The sequence below is a fragment of the Phodopus roborovskii genome, unplaced genomic scaffold, assembly GCF_943737965.1.
Source record: "Phodopus roborovskii unplaced genomic scaffold, PHOROB, whole genome shotgun sequence".
NCBI lineage: Eukaryota > Metazoa > Chordata > Mammalia > Rodentia > Cricetidae > Phodopus > Phodopus roborovskii.
Genome location: NW_026126548.1, coordinates 453,107 through 475,455, shown reverse-complemented (window position 1 = coordinate 475,455; position 22,349 = coordinate 453,107). Strand labels below are relative to the sequence as shown.

General features: G+C 42.9%; 1 protein-coding gene across 5 annotated transcripts in view; it reads left to right on the top strand.

The window, feature by feature from the left end:
* Nucleotides 1-7,452: 7,452 nt before the first annotated feature.
* Ccdc85a (coiled-coil domain containing 85A) overlaps nucleotides 7,453-22,349 on the top strand; it is a 197,173-nt gene continuing 182,276 nt past the window's right edge. For 2 of the 5 annotated variants that reach the window (XM_051200704.1, XM_051200703.1), the window contains exons 1-2: nucleotides 7,454-7,954; nucleotides 14,168-15,122. In XM_051200704.1, the coding sequence (XP_051056661.1) occupies nucleotides 7,694-7,954; nucleotides 14,168-15,122 (1,216 nt within the window). In that variant the 5' untranslated portion in view covers nucleotides 7,454-7,693. Of the gene's footprint in view, nucleotides 7,955-14,167; nucleotides 15,123-22,349 lie in introns of all 5 variants that reach the window. The other 3 variants (XM_051200706.1, XM_051200705.1, XM_051200702.1) reach the window with 2 other exon arrangements.

The following is a 22,349-nucleotide window of genomic DNA, read 5'->3' as shown; positions in this document are numbered from 1 at the left end:
GCTAGTCTTGCAACTCCAGAAAGACAGAAGTCTTAGTTCCTTGGCTGAATTAGTGATGAATCTTTCCAGGGTACTTTGCTAGTTAGAGGGAGCTAACAAAGTAGGGATGAACAATACACAGCCAGTACTCAAACTTGACACATTTAGTCACATGTTTCCTTCACAATTTTGACACAAAATATCTGATTCTTACTGCTATTCTCATTAAAGGTATAGAAACCAGAACTAGAAAGGAGATGCTATGGCCTAGTTGTAACTGGATGTCAATTTTCTGTCCTAATTAAGCTGTACTCTGGGCTTCTGGTAGCTTGTTATCTTTGCTTGTAGTTGCACAAAATTTCAGATTTTACTAAAATCTCCTCACCTCAGTTCTTAGAAAATACAGGATGACTTTCTCAGGAGATACTTTTCTTAAAGGACAGGGCTTGGGAATCTGGATGGTATAGAGGTTTATGTCTTTTGTCATGAAATTATGGGCCTATCATATATGCTAGTGTAGGTTTCTAATGTCATTGTCCTAGGTCTTCTCTATTTTAGTAGATATAGAGATGAGAATCAATACACTGTCAAATGCACTGATAGCAATGAACACATTAAGTATAGATACACAAACACATACAACATATATAAAATATGGCCATTTTGCTCAGCAATTTGTTAATTAGTACCCAAACCACTCAAGCCCACATGGTATTACAGAGACCTCTATAATAGAGGCCAAATGAAAGGTTTTGTTTGCAGAACCTGACATGGTGCTCGCCCTCAGCCAGTAGTGAACAAATAGCAGAAATATTACAGTGCAGTTGAGAACTCTGTGTGTCCTAGGGACAAGATGAAAGGTGTTGAATTAGAGAACCCATGTTTTAGTTTTCTTGTGCATCCCACTACTCAGCTTGGCTTTATGATTTCTTGAACTTTTATGTAAATGCCCTCTGGGGCACTGAATGCACATTAAAGCAACATAGATATCTACACATTTTGAACTAGAAATAAGTGCCTTGGAGTACCAATATTAGTGAGCATTAATAACAGATTCCTGAACAGTTGTCTAAGTGATGGTAAGCCTCACATTCACCTATTACCTGAGGGGAATAGATAAACATTCTAGGCAGAAAATGTTTAAAAGAAAATGGTAGAAATTGCTTCAGTACTATCTTCCCTGAAATATTACTGCTTACCCAAAAGTTCAGCTCCAGGACACAAGGCTGCAGCCTATTAGGGACTAGAAGGAATGCAGGGGCTGGCTATTCTTAGGCCTCAAATGAGCTTTCTTTGAACCTGCATCCCAACTCATGTACTCTTGGATGTCATGGGGCCTTGAGAACTCCACAAAAAGATTCCCTCTAAAAGAGGGACACCTAAGATTGTAAGGTATTTCTCCATGGTTCAGCATTGGCTTCTATTTGATTCTGGTTTTTATTAGTGCCTCTCATGCTCTGATGTGCTCACAAATCACCTGGGGTCCCTGTTAAAAGGCAGAATGCTTCTCAGCAATCCTGAGACACAGGTGGAGAACCTGGCTGCCCAGTTTTGCTGGCCCATGGGGCTTAGGAGACTTAGTAAGGGCACAAAGTAAAGCTCCCTTATCTGGTCCTGCAGTCCCTTTCTGCCCTCCCACTGGTGCCATCTCTGGGTGCCTGGGGCTTCTCCTCTCTATTGCTGTCATCTCCAACACCATTCCTTAGCTATTGCTAAGAATGTTTAGGAGTGCTTTGGCTCACTCATTTGGCCATCCTCAATAAGTCTAGTGTCTCACTGACTTTTCATCCATAAATATGTGTTGTTTTGGTCCCAAAGAAACTGTAATAAAATTTCTAGAATACTGAATTTCTTAGCTGTCCTAATGTTTCTTCAAAGACTATAATGGCCTCTATCTCACCTTTCTGTTTAGGAATGATAGCTGACAGTATTTAGAAGGCAATATTAGTCCTAGAGTCCTGCTTATACCTTTAGTAGTCAGATTAATGGCACAGATAGATGGAAATAGAACTCACAGGGCTTTTTCAGGCATTCTAAAGACTCAGAAAAGTCTAAAAAAAAGCAAATGTCATAGCTCTTCTTGTCCATGGACCACCATCACCACCACCATCACTAAGATCAGATGAGGGAGGTGGGGCAGGATCCACACAGTTGTCTAGACTGATGCACCAGAAAACAATTTCCCAGAGGCTAGTGAGATGACTATTTTCCAGCATTTGCTGCTTTTGCCAAGGACCAGAGTTTGATCCTCAGCACCCATGCTACACAGCTCTTGACTGTCTATAATTTGAACTTCAGAGCATCTAATACTCTTTAGTACCCTCTTTTGAGCTCTGTGGACATCTGTGGTTATGTGCACAAACCCCTCTACACCTAGTTAAAACTCAGGGCTACAGAGATGGCTCAGCATTTTAGAACACTTACTGTTCTTGCAGAGAACCCTGGATTGGTTTCTAGCAGCCACACAGAGGCTCACAACCATCTGTAACTTCAGTTCCAGGGAATGGGAGGCTCACTTCTGGTCTTCACAGGCACCAGGCCCTCCCAAAGGGAACATACACACATGCAAGCAATGTTATTTACCAATAACCATGAATGTAAATAAATCTTTTTTTTCCCCTGTATTTTCTTTTGTCTTTTGTTGTTGTTTGAGACAAGGTTTCTTTAAGTAGTCATTACTGTCCTGGAATTCAGTCTAGAACATGGCTTTGAACTCAGAGATCCACCTGCCTCTGCCTCCAGAGTGCTAGGATTAAAGGTGTGCGCCACCATCACCTGCAAAATAAATAAGTACTAAAAATAAAATGTGTTAAAAGAAAATAAACTGCCTTTTAATAAACATTTAACAAACTCAGTTCTTACCACTAGTGCACAAGTTCCTGGAGGGAATCTGTGTTACGAAACATGTCACTGTTAGGACCCTAAAAGCATTTCCTAAAAGATCTGCTGAGGCCTCTTACAGGCCAGACACCACCAGATTAAAATGGAAATTAAGAGGATAGTGGTAATAAAGCTGTTCTTATTCTCCTCTTGCCTCTGCTCTTTCAGCACACCCTGCAGGCATCCATCTTTAATCCCAGTACTCAGGAGGCACAGGCCAGCAGATATTTGAGAGTCAGCCCTGATGGTGCATTTCATACTCTTTGTTCTCTGTTCCCAAGGTTATGGATTCTCAGAAATACTCCAAGTGATGGGACCCACAACATGGCTGTGGTGCCGTATGTGATCTGTTGTTTTCCCATATGAAGATCCATTCAGGAAGTTGCTCTCCTTTTGTACTCTTTTTGTGTGCACACCAGAGCACAGCCGCCCCCCCCCCCCCGCCCCCAGGGACTGAGCTTTAGACACATTTGAACAACCTCTACTGAGCTTCTGCAACACATGTTTTACTTGCCGGATGTGATAAAGAAATTGATGATGAATGAGATCCTTGCCCTCCAAAAAGGAAACATGTAGGATGGGATCAGTAGCTATTTATTTACTATAGAGTCAGAAAGACAGTAGCAACTAAAGCACAACTATGTCTTGTTTTAAGTGGTATCCTATTGGTTTCCTGCTGAGGCTACAAGCCCATTGGCTTAAAATGAATCTTAAAGAGTTGAAATCAGTGTATCAGTACCAGAAGGCTGTATTCCACTGAAAGCCCCAGGCAGTATCTGTTTCTGTCTCTTCCAGTTTCCAGAAGCTACTAGAGAGTCTGGAGGAGATTGCAAGGCTCAAGCCCCAGTTTTTGGGTCCCACTGCCTCCTCCTTGTCCTCTGATATACAGTCTCAGACTCTGTCTTATCAGACTGGTTGAGACTAAGGATGGGAAGGCATGTTCTTTTTCACATCATTGTGAGCATATCTATCAAGAAAAATGGGAAGATGGGGACATTTTGGCTCATGGTCTTTGCAAGTATAGTCCATCATGCATGGAGGGCATAATTCTGGATGCAGAATTGGGTCTCAAAGGTGAACGGTAATGCATTTGTGCTGAATTTTGCATATTTCCTGATAAATTGGCTCTTGGTGAAACAAGATTGAAGGCATGGGTGTAAAGATTTCATTAGACACAAGGTAAATGACAAATGGGTGATTACTGGGGAAAACTTACATGGATGATAATAAAGATCCATGGAAACATCTCTAGAGACCACGCCTTACAATTCCCTTTTCCCTCTTCTGTCCCACTTGAAGCCATACTGAAAGGGGTGTGGACACAGTTACAGGTTCACAGGCAAGACATCATTACACAAGACAGAATGTTTTTATAGCTGCCTGTGTTACTGGGCTCAACACAAGATAAAGTGAAGTCTATGTAGTCTTACCCTGCAGATTGCTTTTGTCTGACAGCATTAGCAAAAACCCTGTCAACTGAATGCATGTTTCAGAAATTTGAGGCTAAGCCATTATAACCACATTTTATTCTAATTTTAAACACTCTTTAGAAAGTTTTAATGTATACCACTTTTCCAGCTTCCCCCATAGAACAATTCATTAATTACTGAATAGTATGAACAATTATTTACTTAACAGTAGTTAATATTTTCAAAATTAAGAGGGCTTGTGCATATGTTGTGGTTTGTAAGACAATTCAAAGAGAATAAAAGAACCTGGACTAAAACAGGTCCCTGGAAAGTTTGTTCCCTTCAACTCCTTTTCATTCTTCCTTTTTTAAATTCAGTGCTTATTCTGCATTAGGAAGTGGATTTTGTCTTCAAGGAGCTAAGTGATTCACAGAGGGAACCACTTATTGCCCAGTTATTGGGTGACTTAAGAGACATTAGACATTTTCCCCACAGTTGAATCTGAGCAGTCTAACACTAGGGCCAGTAGTACAGGTGGGATCTTGTGTACCTCATGAAGGAACTACAAAGGATGAACACATGGCAAAGGAGTAGAAAGGACAAAAGATAAGCCTGTTAGGAATACTGAGAAGTAAGCTGTTGTCTAGGGATAAATACTATGGTGGTTCCAAGCCTCAGACAAGAAGCTCAGCATTTAAATGCTCCACCTCCATGATGGCCTAAGTGTTAGCAACTCCAGAGGATTCATTTAAGACTCTCACACAGCTCCCTGCTTAGGCAGCATGACAGGTTGCAGGAAAAAAAAAAAAAAAAAAAAAAAAAAAAAAAACAGCAAGATTCTGGCCCCTGACTCAGTAACATGTGCCAAACTCCCTACCTTGTGATAGTCACTAGGAAGCTAGATACCCTCTATGTGGCAAGGAACCAATCAGAAGTTAGCTGGCAGGCTCTGGGGTTGTTTTCCAAATAACAATGGAATGCAGAACATAGCAACCACCCTGGAGGGCCTCTAGGCATTGCAATCTTCCTGTAGCTGCAATTGACCAAACAACACAGACAGGCTGCTAAGCAGGGAGATGCACCAATCCTGAGACTGTTGCTATGCAACTAGCAGACTTCCAGATTCCCCCTTACCCTATCCCAATATATTCCCTGCTCCAGCTGGAGGTCCCTGCCTGCTTCACCAGCTGTGTCAGATGGATGGGGGAGCCTAGTTAACTTGTAAAATTAAAGACTTTTGCTTTTGCATAGGCTTGAGTCTCTTGGTGATTTGGGGGTTCAGAGTTTGGGCATAACAAGATAAGTAGCAAGACTCGTAATTCTCCATCTTGCATTTTCTCTTCCCATGCCCAGAGTGGTCTGAGACACCCTCTTCAAAATCTTCTGTTCATTTATCAGAGAGATGGGGAAATATCAAGAAAATCAGCAGGGATATAGTCAAGACCATCCATCATAGCAGGGGAGAGACTGGAGAAGTCACCCTAAGTGAAAGGGAGGGATGGTTGCACAAGCGAGCAATAGGAATTGTTAAAGGACTCCCTGTAGTTGGCTAGCTGTCTGAGAATGCTGAGTGACCTCCTACAGTCAGGCAGACTGGAGAAAGGAGCCACCTTCTCCAGGTAGCATATTTGACCAAAGGTTGGTGGGGAAGAGATTTAGTTCCTGGTGTGCCAGAGAAAAAGTTGGAGGAAGTACTTGCTGTAAGAAAAGAGGTCAAGCACCAGCCCCCACCGCTTGGAAAGAACCCCGTTGGAGAGTCAGTTACTTGGTGGGTGGGGGTATGTTTTGGTCAGGGGCAAAGGCCTCAGTTCCCAACTCATCATCTTTTTACTAGGTGGCAGCTTTAAAGAGGACATACACTGCCTCTCTGGTGGGACAGTGATTGACATCCTTATGATGACAGAAGCCCAAGGTGGGACAGGATACATGATTTTGTAATTTTCCTTTCCCATCAGCTTCCCAGAAGTGATATTGTCAGGGCCTGTGAAGGGCTTTTAGGAAAATAGGTTATTTTCAGCTTAAAAAGATTGCCCTCTACTTAACCAGAGGCTAGCCTACTCATAGAATCCAAATAGTCTTCTGGATAGGACAATCAAAGGCCAATCCAGCCTGTGGCAGCCTGCAGCACAGGTGGAAAGCTCGGTTGGTATTGGTTAATTTGAGAGAGCCTTGTTGTCCGGAGGGTGGACCTTAAAATCCAGGCACCAGAAGAAATAGAAGTTACTTTGTTTTCTAAAGGCCTTGATGTTTCTCAAATGAAAATCTAAAAGGCCCAGTGCTTTCCCCTTAACAACCAGGTGAGTTTTTAGAGAAAACAAAGGCCTGGGGATGGGGTGGGTGTTCCCAAAGAGCTGGGTTAAGCAGGCCTTTCCCCTGCTTTTCTGAGCTTCGGGATTTTGTGACTTCCGGTACAGGTTTTTCCTCTGTTTTCCAGTTCCCCGAAGTGTGGTTAGCTAGTTATTCCATGGGTCTTGCACTCTCGTTTTCTGCATCTTCAATCCTTCCAAGTATTGAATGTCTGTCATTTTGGTCATCAAGCCTGCCTGGCTTACAGAAATGGAGGGGAGGGGATGGCTTTCAGTCACTTGGTGGCGCGCTCGAGCCTCGAAAGGCCCTGGCGACTCCAGTTCCGCACCTGCTCTAGATTTCAGCCCCACCCGCACCCCTGCGCTCTGGGAGCTGCGCCCCCATCCATCCCCAGCAGCAGAGCACCCGAGTGCTTGGGTCCCGGGAAACAGCTTGAGCGGCAGCCGCTTCTGGTCCTGGCGGGAGGTGCTGCGGGATGCGGCCGCCCAGGGCACCAGTCTCCTCCCCTAGCCTCTCCCCAACCTTCCCCCCTCCTCCGCTGGGCTCTGAAAACCCAAGGCTTCCCAAAACAGTTTAGGATCAGTGGCGGGAGGACCACAGTCAGCCAGCCGGCGGCGCCCAGCCTTCGGGGAAGGGCAGCGGGGCGGCGTGCTCCTGCCTTCCTAGGAAGGCCGGGTGCTCAGCAAGCCCTAGGCAGCTAGGAGAACAGCGGAGCCTCGTGCTGAACAAGGGGAAGAGAAGGGCGTGTGCGTGTGTGTGACAGATCGTGGAGGGCGACTGTCTGGATCTGGAAGGAGAAGAGGCCAGGGGACTGAGGCAGAGCCCTCTCCAGTTCCTTGACGCCCTTCACCATGGACTTGCGAGGAGTTGGGATGGACCACGGCAGCCACCCTCGGCTGGCTGCCGGGCCCCGGGACTCGGCAGGTGCGCGCGCGCGGATGGCGAGGTAGGATGGCCGCTCAACGAGATCCCCGCCGTCCCTACGCAGCGGTCCCCGGGCGGTGCCGCTGACTCTCGGAGCGCACACGGGTGTGGGCGGAGGCCGCCCAGCCGCGCCCGCGCCTTGGCCAGTCGCTTTGCCTCTTCCACCCACTCGTACCTGCAACCGCGCCGAAACCATGTCGAAGGCGACTGGAGGTGCGGCGCCCTCGGCGGAAAGTTGTCCTTCGGCTCCAGCCGGCGTGACGGCAGCTTCGGGAGTGGAGGATCTGTCTAAAGTGACGGACGAAGAGCTGCTTCAGTGGAGCAAGGAGGAGCTGATTCGCAGCCTGAGGCGCGCAGAGGCCGAGAAGGTGAGCGCGATGCTGGACCACAGCAACCTCATTCGCGAGGTCAACCGCCGCCTGCAGCTACATCTTGGCGAGATCCGAGGGCTCAAGGTGAGCTTTGGGCCTGGCAAGGAGGCCAGGCTGGGCGGGGCAGGGATCTGGGCGGGAGGCAGTTAAACTTTCGTTCTCGGTCAACAGGTGAGCTTCCCCTTTCTCTCAATAGCACCCCTTATCCTCATCTCCAGCACTGATGAAAGTTTTCAAACTTTGGGGGCTTTTGCCTCCCTTATGGGAGGCAGAATCTGGCTTTCTCTCCGATGCCTTTGAGACTAGGGGTGCAAGAACCAGGGATGCCAGAAGTCATGTAGGGACAAGGTGAGCACCCTAAGCCTAGAAAGTGGATGCTTCAGGAATTAGGTTACAATGCCCCGCGGGAGAAGTAGGAGTTTACCAGTCCAGGGCCTCTTCACCTTTAGGGCTCTGGCGCCTCTAGCTTTCTGGTGAACAGAGGGCAAAGAAAGGGCATCACTGCTGGGAACAGGAGAGAAAAAGTCAGCTTCCACCGGAGGAGCCCAGGTGAGTGTGACCTGGTGCTGGGTGCAGGTGAGCATGATTTCTGCCTTTAAGTCTTAACTAGCCCCCATGATTTCCTTCATCTACTAAGGTTGGTCTCACCTGGAGTTGGTTTACTTCCCTGTGCTAGGCATTCCAGATTTCACACTGATTTTATGAAGCGTGGGTGTGGGCCGCTGTAGAAGGCGCCGGTAAGTGTCCTTAGTGACGCTTTGATTTTGAGCCAGATCTACCCCCAAACCCAGGAACTTTCTTTTCTCTTTGGAGAGCCCTATTGTGCCAGTCAGGCTGCTGCAGACCCACCGGGAACCGCCCTGCTGCTGAGCACTGCAAACTTCCTCTGCTCACAGCTTGCCTGGTGCCTCCTGGTATTCCTTCCTCTCATTGTTCTGCTTTTGTTTATAGGAAGCCAGACACAAACGAAATCAATGTAGGAACCCCAGGAACCAAATTCCCTCCAGGCACAAACTGTTCCTGTCTCTCTCCTCTCCCACTGGGATTCTCAGGGAATAGACACCATTCCTTAACTGCCCTAGCGCTCCAGCTCTGGGATTATGGACATACCAGGAATGGGAAGGGCCAGGTGCTCCAGGCTCACCTATGTGTGACTCCCGAGTGGAGATGCCTACCTCAGGTCCAAACCCAGTATCACATACTCCCTAGAGTGGGTGCAGAAAGGAATATTCCCACAGTCAAAATCGTTCACATTTTAATTCATTGCTAATAGAGTTTTTACTAAGTGCTTAAGGAAATGAGAGTAAGGCTAGAATAGGAGGGATATGGTCTTGGAAGAAAGTTTAAGTTAAAGAGCCTCATCTACCAGGGAAGTAATTTATTTCTCAGATCCTTGTTTTGTTGATTAATAAAATATGAACGATAAGATCTACTTGTAAGGGTTAAGAAAATAAAGCACAGTATTGTAGATGAAGGTTTGATGCTGGAACTAACTATGAAATATGGTAGTTACTGTCACCAGGAGAAAGCATACATGTTGAATTGGGTGCTTCTAGGAGCTGGTTTTCTTAGGCAAAGCTAGGCAATAGGACTTGTCATGCTGCCCTCGAGTCTTCTTTCATGGTTTGAAACACAATGTAGATTGGGAGTTTTTCACTAACTTCCTAAAGGTTTCACTCAGATGAAGAACTATGTTACCAACTCAAGAAATCTTTGGAGATTCTTTTAGGTTGTGTACATCATGTGTAGGTCTATGAGAGACTGGCGAGAGGGAGTGGTATGAGAGAACACTATTTGGTCATCCCTTCAGTGACCTCATTTAAAGAAACTGTTATTGGGTCAGTTAAAGCATTTTTGCTCCAAGTAGAACACTTCCAGGTCTGGATTCATGATCCCAAATTACAAGGTTTTGTGGCCCACCTCCTTATCAAGTTCAGAAGAAATGGAAGCTGGTCATTATGGTGTTCTTTCATTCCTTGGATTCCAGAACCCTGAATAGGGGCAGCAGGGGAATGAAGAAATGGCAACACAAAGGCACACATAGAAAAGCTGGGATATGGTGGGATATCCTTGCTCTGATGGAGGTGTGGAGCCACAGCACCCTTCAAGCTCGGTGTGTTTATTATATACAGTTGAACAAGGAGGCAGAGTTTCTGCATGTAGGTACACAAGCAGCTGAGGTTATTATATGTAGCTGAACAGGAGGAAGGTTTGTCTAATCTCTCTCAGTAGTGGGAGCAGTCTTCAGGCTGTGACCACCTGGTGAAGGGAGAAAGCTACAGTGGTATACTGCACACACTGTCAACTTTCATATTTGAACCCAGGGAAGGCTTTGCTATCCTTTTAAACCTCACCCAGGGAAGGCTTTGCCAATCTCACAGGACTGTGGTGTTAGTGTCCTTGGCATAGCCATGCCCATGTTAAGAAGAACACACATTCACTCAGGAAACCACCCACTTCTTACACGTCACTTTCATTGCTGAGTCGCCTCCCTTCTTGTGGTAAACTTAGTAGATCCCAGGCCTTTGGTCCACTCCGAGTGCACTGTGGTTTGAAAGCTCTTCTTCTGGGTCAGTTTTCTCTCTCCTGTTCATAAATTGGGATGGGAGCTTCCCTGTATTCCATAGTGAGCCATGAATGTGCTTGATTGAATGAGTGATAGGTGTATCTCCTTTTTTTCTTTTTCTTTTTGTGTTAATGGGAAGAAAGTGATTCCATTTTGGTGTTCTCCGAGGACCTGGCTTTCTTGAAAACTGTAAATGTTGGATAATTGGGATGACAGTACCTGTGACCTGACTTTAAAAGTCATCTAAATATTTTGAATTGACAAGGTGGAAATGCCATTGTATAGTTTGGTCAGATGAGGGAAACTGTTGGCCTCTCAGCCTGTCTTCTGATCTGTTCAATGGGGAATTCTAATACTTTATGAGGTTTTATGAGGTTTAAACACTACACATATATAGAGAGCAGTGGGTTGAGAATATTTTCTCAAGACCATGCAGGGTATAATGTTCAGAAAAGGCTTAGTGGATATTCTCTGTGTCTAGTGTGTGCACACAGAAGACATGGTGAAAGGGCACTGGTTAGAGTGATGATGCTGTGAAGGACTAAGAACCATCTTCTTATGCTGCTGAGGCTGGTCTAGCTGAGATCTGGGGGAATAGAGTAGGAACTGCTTTGTTGTCCTTATTATATTAATCTTTGCCACTTGCTTTTTTGCTGTGATGAAACACCCTGGCTAAAGCAGCTTATAGAAGAGTTTATTTGGGCTTATGATTCCAGGAAAGTAAGAGTTCATCATGGCAGAGCAAATGGCTCAGAAGCAGGAGCAGGGAGCTGAGAGCTCACATCTTCAACTGATAACACAAAGCAGATAATAGAGACAACAGATAGCAGAGAGAGAGAGAGAGAGAGAGAGAGAGAGAGAGAGAGAGAGAGAGAGAGACCATTTGACTCTCAGAACATCCATACTTCCTCTAGCAAAGTCATACATCCTAAACATCTCCCAGATTGTAATCTGATTGGAGACTTGTTCAGATAGCAGAACCTGGGGGAGGGGCCATCCACATTCAAATCACTGTACTCCTTAAGCCTGAATGTCTGCAGAGAACACAAAGAACCACATGAAAACATTTCTTCTTGTACCAGAGATACAGCTTTGAGTGGGTTGAAATATTGAGTGATTTAAACTTTTAAAAGGCTACTTTAGACACTTGGAGCAATATCTTGTGGCCTATGGAAATGTTAAAAAAAAATCTAGTATTTTTTTTAAAGGAAAGTCTATATTTTAATGTACCAGATTTGAAGAAGCTAGCTCACAAGGTTATTGGTTCCAGCTTGTTGCTTATCTGTCCATCAGAGGCAAAGAAAATAAATCAACATTGAAGATAAATAATATCCTAATATACTTAAGAATAGGAATAGGAAACAGGAGCTATGGGAGGTGTGAATGGGCCCATGCTGCTGGACCAACAACTTTGGAATGCTGAAAGTTGCATTTCACTTCTTAAGGACAAACCTATGATGACAGCAGTCATGTGCGTTATAGTTCTAGATAAATCAAGAACAGCTACAACATAGACACATCCAAATGTTCTGAGGTGGAAATTCATTCAGAAGAAGAACAACAAAACTGGAGCTTCATCTTAAATGCCTTGATGGTGCTGATTGTTGATTAATTTTTGAAGCTTATCAAGATTGATTTTTTTGGGGGGATCATTGTCTCTGAGTAGCCAAAGTTTCTGATTTTCTGTAAAGCATCAGTATCAAGTGTTAACTTACCCTCATCCTACTGTATATCCCAACATAGCAGGGCCCCCTGAATACACTACGGAATCCTTTTTCGATAGCTACAGGTGTAGCTTATTTGGATCATCATCTAAAGCCCAGAGCTTTAGAGAATTGAGATGTCCATAAATATATATTGTACCCACTGTGTATGTTCATGTTTCCATGCAACATAGCATAAGTGTGTTGCATAGACAGAGACGTCAGACATTTGCTTTTCACCTTGTCAGGTCTGTACGTGAGAAAGGATGTGAAGGTGATGTCTACTGAATGCTCATGTATGCCAAAGGTTTTAAGCACTGGACAGGAAGCATCATTTAATCATGGGTAACGTTTTGGTGCTAGGGGATACTTCTCAGAGGAGGAATCTCTTTCTTTGTGTAAGTTCATATTAAAAAGAAGGAGATATCTTCTACTTGGAATGCATAAACATAATTGGGTAGAAAATGGATTTATTAATTTTCTCCTATCAAATGGAGTTACCTGAGCTGTTTCAGATGGGGTTCAACATGCTGAAAGTGTTTTTGAAGACCAGCCTGGCAAGGAGTGCTTGTACTGGGGTTAGTGAGGGAAGACAGAGGATCACAGACAAAGGCAGGGGCAGGGTTCCCCCCCCCCTAGCATTTTCATACATGTTACTACCATCCAGGCTTGCTTTTTGACAACCCTTCTACCAGAGTGAAAGCTTTAGGATCTTAGGTTCTAGGACCTCTTAAATGCTCGTGAGCACATTCCTAACATTTGCACTAGTACCTAGCACATAATCTGTGGCTGCTAACTCTCTGTGGATGAATGAATGAATCATTATTCATGCTGGAGAAGTAGACAGAACATTTGGAGCTCTGAGAGACTTGAGGGATCCTGTATTCTAAAGGCAATGGGGATTTACTAAAGTAATTGATGGCAGGAATAGGAAGTTTTAAGTTTTGGAGGTCCAAATTCCAAAGTTTTGTTTGCCTCAGACGTGGTGGTGAAGGAAGAGCTATGGGGGTGACCTTGTGTTCTTATAAAGGATAACAGGTGGAGGTGGCATTTTCTGAGAGGTGTAGTTTGGGCACGAGTATTAGAAGAGCAGCAGTTCTGCTTTATGTTGAGTTTGAGTTGCTTGGGTGAATTCCCAGTGGGTATACATCGAATGCCACTAGGGGGCACTGTGATTTTCCCTAGGGGGTTAGGAGTACAGCTCATCTCCTGTTGAGTCTGAGAACTTCATACCAGCTTTTAAAAGAAACGCTGCCTCAGAGCCTCTCCACAGTCACAAGACACAATTTCCTTGCCTTGCCTTGCCTTGCCTTGCCCTGCCCTGCCCTGCCCTCCCCTCCCCTTCTCTTCCCTCCTCCTCTTCTTTCTTCTCTCTTTTTCTCTCACTGTATTGCCTAGATTAGCCTTGACATCCTATGGAGGCTCTTGTCTGTAGAGTCAGAGGTTGCTGGATTACCTGTGTAGGAGACCATGTCACAATCTTTGTTTCTGGAGTGTGTGACACTACTTCCTGTTGATTAACTGGCACTTCTGTAACTGCTGTCTGAATGTAACTCCCTGAGGATCAAGTTCTTCTGTAAAAGGGTCATAATTATTGTCCCCCCAAACACTGGGGTGAAAAACTGAATAATATAACTGTTAGAGAATCCTCCAGGAAACACAACCAGTACCCATTGTTTAACTTCATTGATATCTGCAATCTTAAACCTTTCCATGATCTCTCTCACCTGACAATCAGTGGTTCTCAATCTTCCTGATGTTGTGACCCTTTAATATGGTTCCTCATGTTGTGGTGACCCCCCCCAACCATTATTTTTATTGCTACTTAATAACTGTAATATTGCTACCTTATGAATCATAATGTGAATATTTTTTAGAGCTAGAAGTTTGCCAAAGGGGTTGTGACCCACACACAGGTTGTGAACCCATGTAAAGACTTTTCCAGTTCAGAGACTTTTCCTAGGGAACGTCTAGCCTTGATGCCACCTCTCCTGTCTGCCTCCAAATAATTCCTATCTCTCTTTTAAGGATATTAACCAGAAACTCCAAGAGGACAACCAGGAACTGAGGGATCTGTGCTGTTTCCTGGACGATGACCGGCAGAAAGGCAAAAGAGTGTCCCGGGAGTGGCAGAGATTGGGTCGCTATACAGCTGGAGTGATGCACAAGGAAGTAGCCTTATACCTGCAGAAGCTGAAGGAGCTGGAGGTAAAACAGGAGGAGGTGGTGAAGGAGAACATGGAGCTTAAGGAGCTCTGTGTGCTGCTGGATGAGGAGAAGGGCGCAGGATGTGCCAGCAGCCGCTGCTCCATTGACAGCCAGGCCAGCCTGTGCCAACTGGTGGCCTCTGCTTCACCCTATGTGAGGGATGTTGGTGATGGCAGCAGCACCTCCAGCACTGGCAGTACTGACAGTCCTGACCACCACAAACACCATGCCAGTGGGGGCAGCCCTGAGCATCTACAGAAGCCCCGGAGCGAGGGCAGTCCTGAGCACACCAAACACAGGAGCACCAGCCCTGAACATCTACACAAACCCAGGGCTTCTGGGACCCCAGATCACTCCAAAGCACTGAAAGGACCTAGCCCTGAGCATCACAAGCCCTTATGCAAAGGTAGCCCAGAGCAGCAGAGGCACCCTCATCCAGGGAGCAGCCCAGAAATGCAGCCCAAGCACGTATTGAGTGGGAGCCCTGAACATTTCCAGAAGCACAGACCAGGGGGCAGCCCAGAACATGCCAGGCACAGTGGAGGGAGCCCTGAACACCTTCAGAAGCAAGCCCTGGGCGGGAGCCTGGAGCACCTTCCCAGAGCCAGGGGAACAAGTCCCGAGCATCTCAAACAACATTATGGGGCCAGCCCTGATCACAAACATGGAAGTGTTGTTGGAGGCAGCAGCGGGGGCAGTAGGGAGGGCACCCTCCGAAGGCCGGCTCAAGAGGATTCAGCACCCCATCACCGGAATGTCTACAGTGGCATGAACGGTGGGTCAGGTTGCCCTGGGGAACTGCTTTGCTAGGCAACTCAGTGGGCCTCTGTGAATTCAGAAGTGCTCTCCAGCAGTATTAGGAAGTGTAGTACTGGCTAAGGTTGGGTTGGTAGGAGACCTGACATTTCCTGGGATAATGACCACTCTCCCCTAACTTAGTTATTTTTATCCAGCCGAAAGGAGCTCGGGGGTGAGGGTTAAGGAGGAAAGGTGAACTGTACATTTTGGCTGCTGAGTTGCCGGGGGTGAAATCTGTTCTGTGCTGGATAAAAATAGATTTATTGACTCTATCCTTGAACGTTTTCCTAGCCGTTTGCTGTTTCCTACTAGGGATCACTTATAGCTTGGTTTCCAGATGATAATTGAAATCCAGAGAGTAGCTTATATATAGGAAGAAATGAATATTTAAAAACAACAAAGAAATTTCATGCCTCTAAGCAGACTCCATGGGATTTGCTTAAACACTGGTGCATGTACCTTTATCATGAAAAAAATTATGTTTTCAAATTTTCCCATTGGGTTGGAGGTGTTAGCATCAATATGTGACCTTTATTTGCATTTAAAATGCAGCAAATGAATCTTTCCCTACTCAGAACCTATCATCCCCTTCCCCAAAGTTTCAAGCATATTCTGAACAGGATGTACTTACACTGCAGGAGACATTTTTCTGGGTCATTTAAATGTGCCGGTTTAAAATGTTTACTGTCTGGAGGCTGGAAAGCAGAACAGCCACTGTATTTGCTGAGGCAACATTATACTAGAGCTTTTAAACCTTTTGGAAGAGGCTTAATTTTATGCATTTGGTTCTGAAATCATTTTGAACTCGAAAGAGAAATTATTTCTTAAAGAAAATAAGCCCAACTCTCCCCACAGTTCTTTTGTGTTATCTATGGTTGGGTTGGAGTGGACATGATTGGTTTTTATCAACTGTCAGTTTTCTATTCAAGATATCTGAGATTTGTCATTTTATTTGAAAACTGCTCTAGAGTCTGTGGGCAGCCAGCTCCAAGCAGGGGTGGAGGCGGCAGCCAGTTTTATCAGTGACACAAAAGGGTAAATTTTCAATATTGTACCTAGGGATTTACCTGTTGGATTCCATTTCATTCTAATCTTTCTCTAATGCTGAAACTGACTCTGGAAGCTTGCCTTCCAGTGTGTTCTCCTGAGTGAAAAGAGGGAGGTGGGAAAGTACAAAGTTGCAAGTTTTTTGTTGTTGATGTTGAGAGGTGGCTGGGAGAAGCCAGTCCCTGTTGTGGTGCTTGATGGCTGCTAGAAATCTGTCCCTACAGCTTTCCATAAGAGCCCCAAGTCATGGGCTGCTGCTGTCATGAGTTGGATCACTGGGCCACAATGGGTTAATGGGAAGGTAAACTTAATGACTTTTCCATTTCTTGATTACTTTTTAATGAGTTTGAGAAGGAACTCTATGTACTATTTTAAGGAAACTTAAACACAACAAACAAACAAATCAAAAAAAAAAAAAAAAAACTGAGGGACAAGTGATTCACTTATAAAATGGTTCTTTAAAGAACTACAATTTATTTTTTATCTTATTATGCTTAAAACATGACTATTACTTTCACTTACAAATATTATTGCATATATTTATTGGCTAAAATGTGATGGGTTGATACTCTATATACAGCCTGGCATGGTTAAATCATTCTAATTAACAGGTTTATTACCCATCTTACCAATCATGTTCATGTAGGGACGTTTGAAGTTTGCCTTTTTAGTTATTTTGATATACATAATACTTTGTTAGTGCCTGTAATCATCTTTCTATGCCTACTCCTGTCTCTTCCAGCTCAGTGGTAGAGAGTTTGTATAGGAAGTCTAAGGCCCCGAGTTTGGTCCTCAGCTCAGAAAAAAAAATTAGTTGGTCAACTATGTGTGTCTGTTCTTGGAGTTTCTATCTTGTTCCATTGGTCAATGCATCTTTTAAAAAGTTTTTTTTTTATATTGTACTATATTATTTTAATTATAATAACTTTATAATATATATTAAAATTGAATGTAATGCTTGCAGCTTTGTTATTTTTGTTTAATATTGTTTGGTATATTTAGGGTCATTTAGATATTCATTTTAATTTAAGAATTTTTTATCATTTCTTTGAAAAATGGTGTTAGGATTTTTTGTAAAGATTATGTTGACTCTTTTGATAACTTGTAGTGGTTTTACAGTATTAATTTCTCTAACTCACCTATATTTTTCTTTATTTCATTAATATTTGATAGCCTTCAGTGTGCAGGCCCTTTACCTCCTTAATTGCGTATATGTATGTGGTATATATTTGTGGTTCATGAACACATTTGATCATAAATGGGGTTTGGAGCAGGGACACTAGGAATCACACTATATTCCTTCCCTTATTCTTCTGAGACAGTGTCTGTCTTATTGAATCTGGAGCTAGGTTGGTGTCCATCAGTTTCTATACCCCAGCATCCTGCCCTAGTGCTGCTCTATACCTGGCTTTTTTATGTGGGTGCTGAGGATTAGAACTAAGTACCTTACACCTGCATAGCAAGTGCTGCTACTTACTGAACCATCTTACCAGACCTTCCTTATACAGATCTTTTTGCTATTTATTATTTTTCCTAGTATAAGTGGGATTCCCCCATTCTTAATTTCTTTGTTGAATAGTGCTAGTATTTACTAGAAATGTTTCTTATTTGGGGACACTAGGTTTATATCCTTCAACTTCACCTAATCTGGTTACCAGGTCTGGCAAGTTTTTGTAGCTACCTTAGGAATTTCTATATAAAAATAATGTTATCAACAAATCTAGCCAATTACACTTCTTCTTTTCCTATTAGGATGTCTCATATTTATCCCTTGGCAAGATTTTTGGTTCTGTGATAAACAGAGTCGAGAGAATGGGTATCTTATTGGAAAATAAACAGTCTTGCTGCTGAGGATAGTGTGAGCTCCTGGTAGTAATGCTTGTCTTTACTCTGCCAATGTCATTTCTTCTCTAATCTATTGACTTCTTATGAAAAGATGTTGCTTTTTGTCAAATACTTTTAAAGATAGATCTTCAGATAAAGCTGTTATCACACATGACTCAACATTACCTGAAATCAGGTAAACTTAGAGGGTCAAACAAATGCTTTTTAAAGTACAACAATATAATATTTTAACTATAAATCTGGTGTAATGGTTACATTATTGAAAACTTTCCTATGGAGCTCAATTCTGTGCCTAAGTGTTCTCATTCTTAGGTAATGGCTCTTCTACTAAGAATTGATATCCTCACACAGTGTGACTGGAGCACATTTGCATTGCATTTTCATTTCAGTAATTAATTGGAAAATGAAGTGGTACAATGAGATATTTCCAGATCATCAACCTGTAAACTTGGGCATTGGTAGCATGTATTTATCCTGCCATTACAAATTAATTTTTGATATGGCTGGTAAAACATACTTTCCTCTACTTTTAAATCCACACACAATTTGTTGTAATCACTGGTGTATGAACAGATAAGAACCAGCCAGGAAGTTAATCCTGAATTGCAGACTGACTGAGTCACTTCCAGAGCTAATCTGTTTGTGGTTGGTGTGAAATGTGAGTGCTGTGGATTAAGCTCTTGCATATTTTTGCATGCACAAAAAGCAAATGAAAGCAAGTGGCAGCTAAAACAGGTAAACTGTTTTCCTATAGGGCTTTGCCCTCCCCAAGGAAGTGCATTCCCACAGCCACACCCATGAACTATGGAAAGATCCCTGAAGATTTCTCAGTTGACTGTGCTTCCATCATCTTTAAATCCTCCCATGTTTTCAATTACAAACTTGGGAGTCCTTGAACTTTATCTACTGGTTTCCTTTGGTTGGTACAGTTAATGTAATCTCCAAGTAGAATACACATGTAAATTTTTAGTTTTTCTTGAAATTTCTAAATTCTTATAATCATTTCTTATAGTGGTTTGAAAAAACAAAAACAAATTCATCACACAAAGGCATATATCTTCAAAACTAACCCAAATCTTTGAACATGGGTATATTTCCTTGTAAGCTTTTTTTTTTTTTTTCTTTTTCTGTCTAGTTTATAGAGGGCCAAGAGTACAAGAGTTCCACTTTTGAAAATGACGTAGATCCAGCATTTACTGTATATAAATAATAAGCCATTTTGCAATTTATTAAAGTTGCTTATTGTACTTCAGATTTGTAGTGAAAGAAACTATGAATAGCTGCTTCTAGCTGCAAATTTTTACAGAAAGTACCACAAGCATAGAAAAGGTAGGCTTTATTACCTGATTCTGTTGAAATCTGATGTAAAGCTGAAGTTTCTTAGGAGGTGCCTGTGTCTCCCTTCACAAGTCTGGCTTGCAGATGCAGGTGGATGATCTTGCTTTTAAACAGGATTCTAGCTCAGGTTATGGATACCTTGGATGACTCAGGTGGTTTTTTTTGTTTTGTTTTGTTTTGTTTTTTTGTTTGTTTGTTTTTTTTTTTTTTTGCAATACCTCTTCTTTGTTGATCTCAGAGGGAGGCAGTTTATCCACTGAGCATTATCAGTAAACAAACAATAAAAGTTTTTGATTTTAATTTCAGAGGCACACATTGTTGGTTCTCATAAAAAGTGAAGAATATAGAACAAACAGTAGCCTTTATTATATTGTTTTCTTCTTTCTAAAAGCAAGAGGGCCACTTAAAAAGAGTCCCTTTGCTTCCCTTGAGCACACTTCTTTTTCCTCCCATTCTCCGTCCCTGTCTCCCTCTTTCCCTTGCTTCTTCCCTTCCTCCCTCCTTCCTTCCCTCCTTCTCTCCTTCCTTCCTTCTTTCTGCCATATAATGCATCTCAACTGCAGCTTCCCCTCTCTCCACTCCTCCCAGCTTTCCCCTACCTCCCATCCCCACCCCTCCTTCCCTCCAGTGCCTTCCCTGAGAAAAGAACAGGCATCAACTGAACACCACACAGCAAGATACAATAAGACCAGGTATAAACCTTCACATCAAGGCTGGGCAAAGCAGCCCAGAAGGAGGAAAAGGGTCCTAAGAACTGGCGAAAGACTCAGAGATACTCCCACTCCCACTGTTAGGAATCCCCCCCCAAATACTAAGCCAGCAAGCATAACAAACATTCTGAGGACCTAGGGTAGACTCATGAAGGCTCTGCAATTGCCGCATTAGTCTCTGTGAGCTCCCATGAGCCTTGCTTAGTTGATTCTATCTAAGATCAGGTGTCCATAGGTGTGTGAATTTATGCCTAGTTCTTCAGTTTGATTCTGTCTATTGACATGTCTGTTTATATGGCAGCACCATATGGTTTTTAGTACTATAGCTCTGAAGTGCAGCTTAAAATCTGGCTGGTGATACCTCTGGAAGCTCATTTATTGTTCAGGATTATCTAATTGTCCTGGTGTTGTACCCAGATTCTCAACTCCAAAAACACCAAGAGACCCATTCTGATGCAAAAGACTTTTATTGTTGTTGTTTAATGAGCTAACTGTATTAACTTAGGCCCTCCATCTGTTCATCCTGGCAGGTGGCAGAAGAAAGACTCCAAGAAACAGGGAGGTGGGGAACTTATAGGGCAGCATTAGGGGAGCATCTAGGGGTATACAACAGTTTCAGGATTGGTGCACTTTTGGGCTTGGAACACCTGTCTTGTGTTAATTGGTCAACTGGTTGTTTTGGCCTATAGGCCCTCCTAGGATGGTTGCTAAGCTCTGCATGTCACTATGGTGCCATAAAGCACACCCAGAGCCATAAAGCACACCCAGAGCTGTAAAGCACAGCTCTGCCAGATAATTTCTGACTGGTTCCTTGCCACGAGGAGTGTATCTGACCTCTTAGTGACTAGGACAGGAGGGACAAGGTCAGGCAAGCACATGTTGAGTTTTTTTCTGTAGCCTGTCATGGCTGCTAAAGCAGGGAGTTGGTCCCTTCACTGGGTCTTTTGTTTTCCATATGAAGTTGAATATTGCCCTTCCAAGGTCTGTTAAGAGTTGTGTTGGAATTTTGATGGTGATTATGTTGAATCTGTAGATTGTTTTTGGTAGGCTGGCAATTTTTACTATGTTATTCCTACCAATCCATGAACATGGGAGAGCTTTTTGTCATACATGTCTTTCACTTGCTTGGGTAGTATAATCCCAATATACTTGATATTATTTGCTGCTGTTGTGAAGAATGTTGTTTCCCTCATTTCTTTTTCAGTCTGTTTGTCATTTTCATACAGGAGTGCTACTGATTATTTTGAGCTAATCTTGTATCGCTCCACTTTGGTGAAACTCTTTGTCATCTGTAGAAGTTTCCTGGTAAAATTTTTAGGGTCACTAATGTATATCATCATATCATGTGTAAATAATGATACTTTGGTTCCTTTCTTTCTAATCTGTATCCCCTTTATCTCCAACAGTTGTGTTATAGCTCTAGATACAACTTTAAGAACTATGTTGAATAGATATGGGGAGAAGGGACAACATTGTCTATGAATTTAGTGGAATTGCTTTGAGTTTCTCTTCATTTAATTTGATGTTGGCTATTGGCTTGCTGTGTATGGCTTTATTATATTTATGTGTCCCTTATATCCCTGATCTCTCTAAGACTTTTATCGTGAAGGAAAGTCAAAGGTGTTTTCAGCATGTAATGAAAGGATCGTGTGATTTTTGTCTTTCAGTTTCTTTATATGGTAGATTACGTTGACTAATTTCCATGTTTTGAACCATCCCTGCATCTCTGGTTATGGTGGATGATCTTTTTTGATGTGTTCTTGGATTTGGTTCGCAAGTATTTTATTGATCAATTTTGCATCAATGTTCATAATGGAAATTGGTCTGAAATTCTCTTAAATCTTTGTGTAGTTTGGATGTTGGGATAACTTTGGCCTCATTAAATCATTAAATGAGTTGAGCAATATTCTGCACTAAAACTTCCTGGACCTGGACTTTTTTTTTTTTTTTGGCTTGGGAGACTTTTTATAACTGCTTCTATTTCCCTTAGGTGTTTCGGGTCTATTTTAATTTGGTCTTGATTTAACTTTGGTAAATGGTATCTATTAAGAAAATTATCAATTTCTTTTGGATTTTCCAATTTTGTGGAGTAAAGGTTTTTAAAGTAAATCCATATGACTCTCCTGACTTCTGTAGTGTCTGTTGCTATGTCCCTCTTTTTGTTTCTGATTTTGTTAATTTGGATATTCTCTTTTTGTCTCTTAGTTTGGAATTTTTTTGTCTGTCTTGTTCATTTTTCTCATGAACCAACTCTACATTTTCTT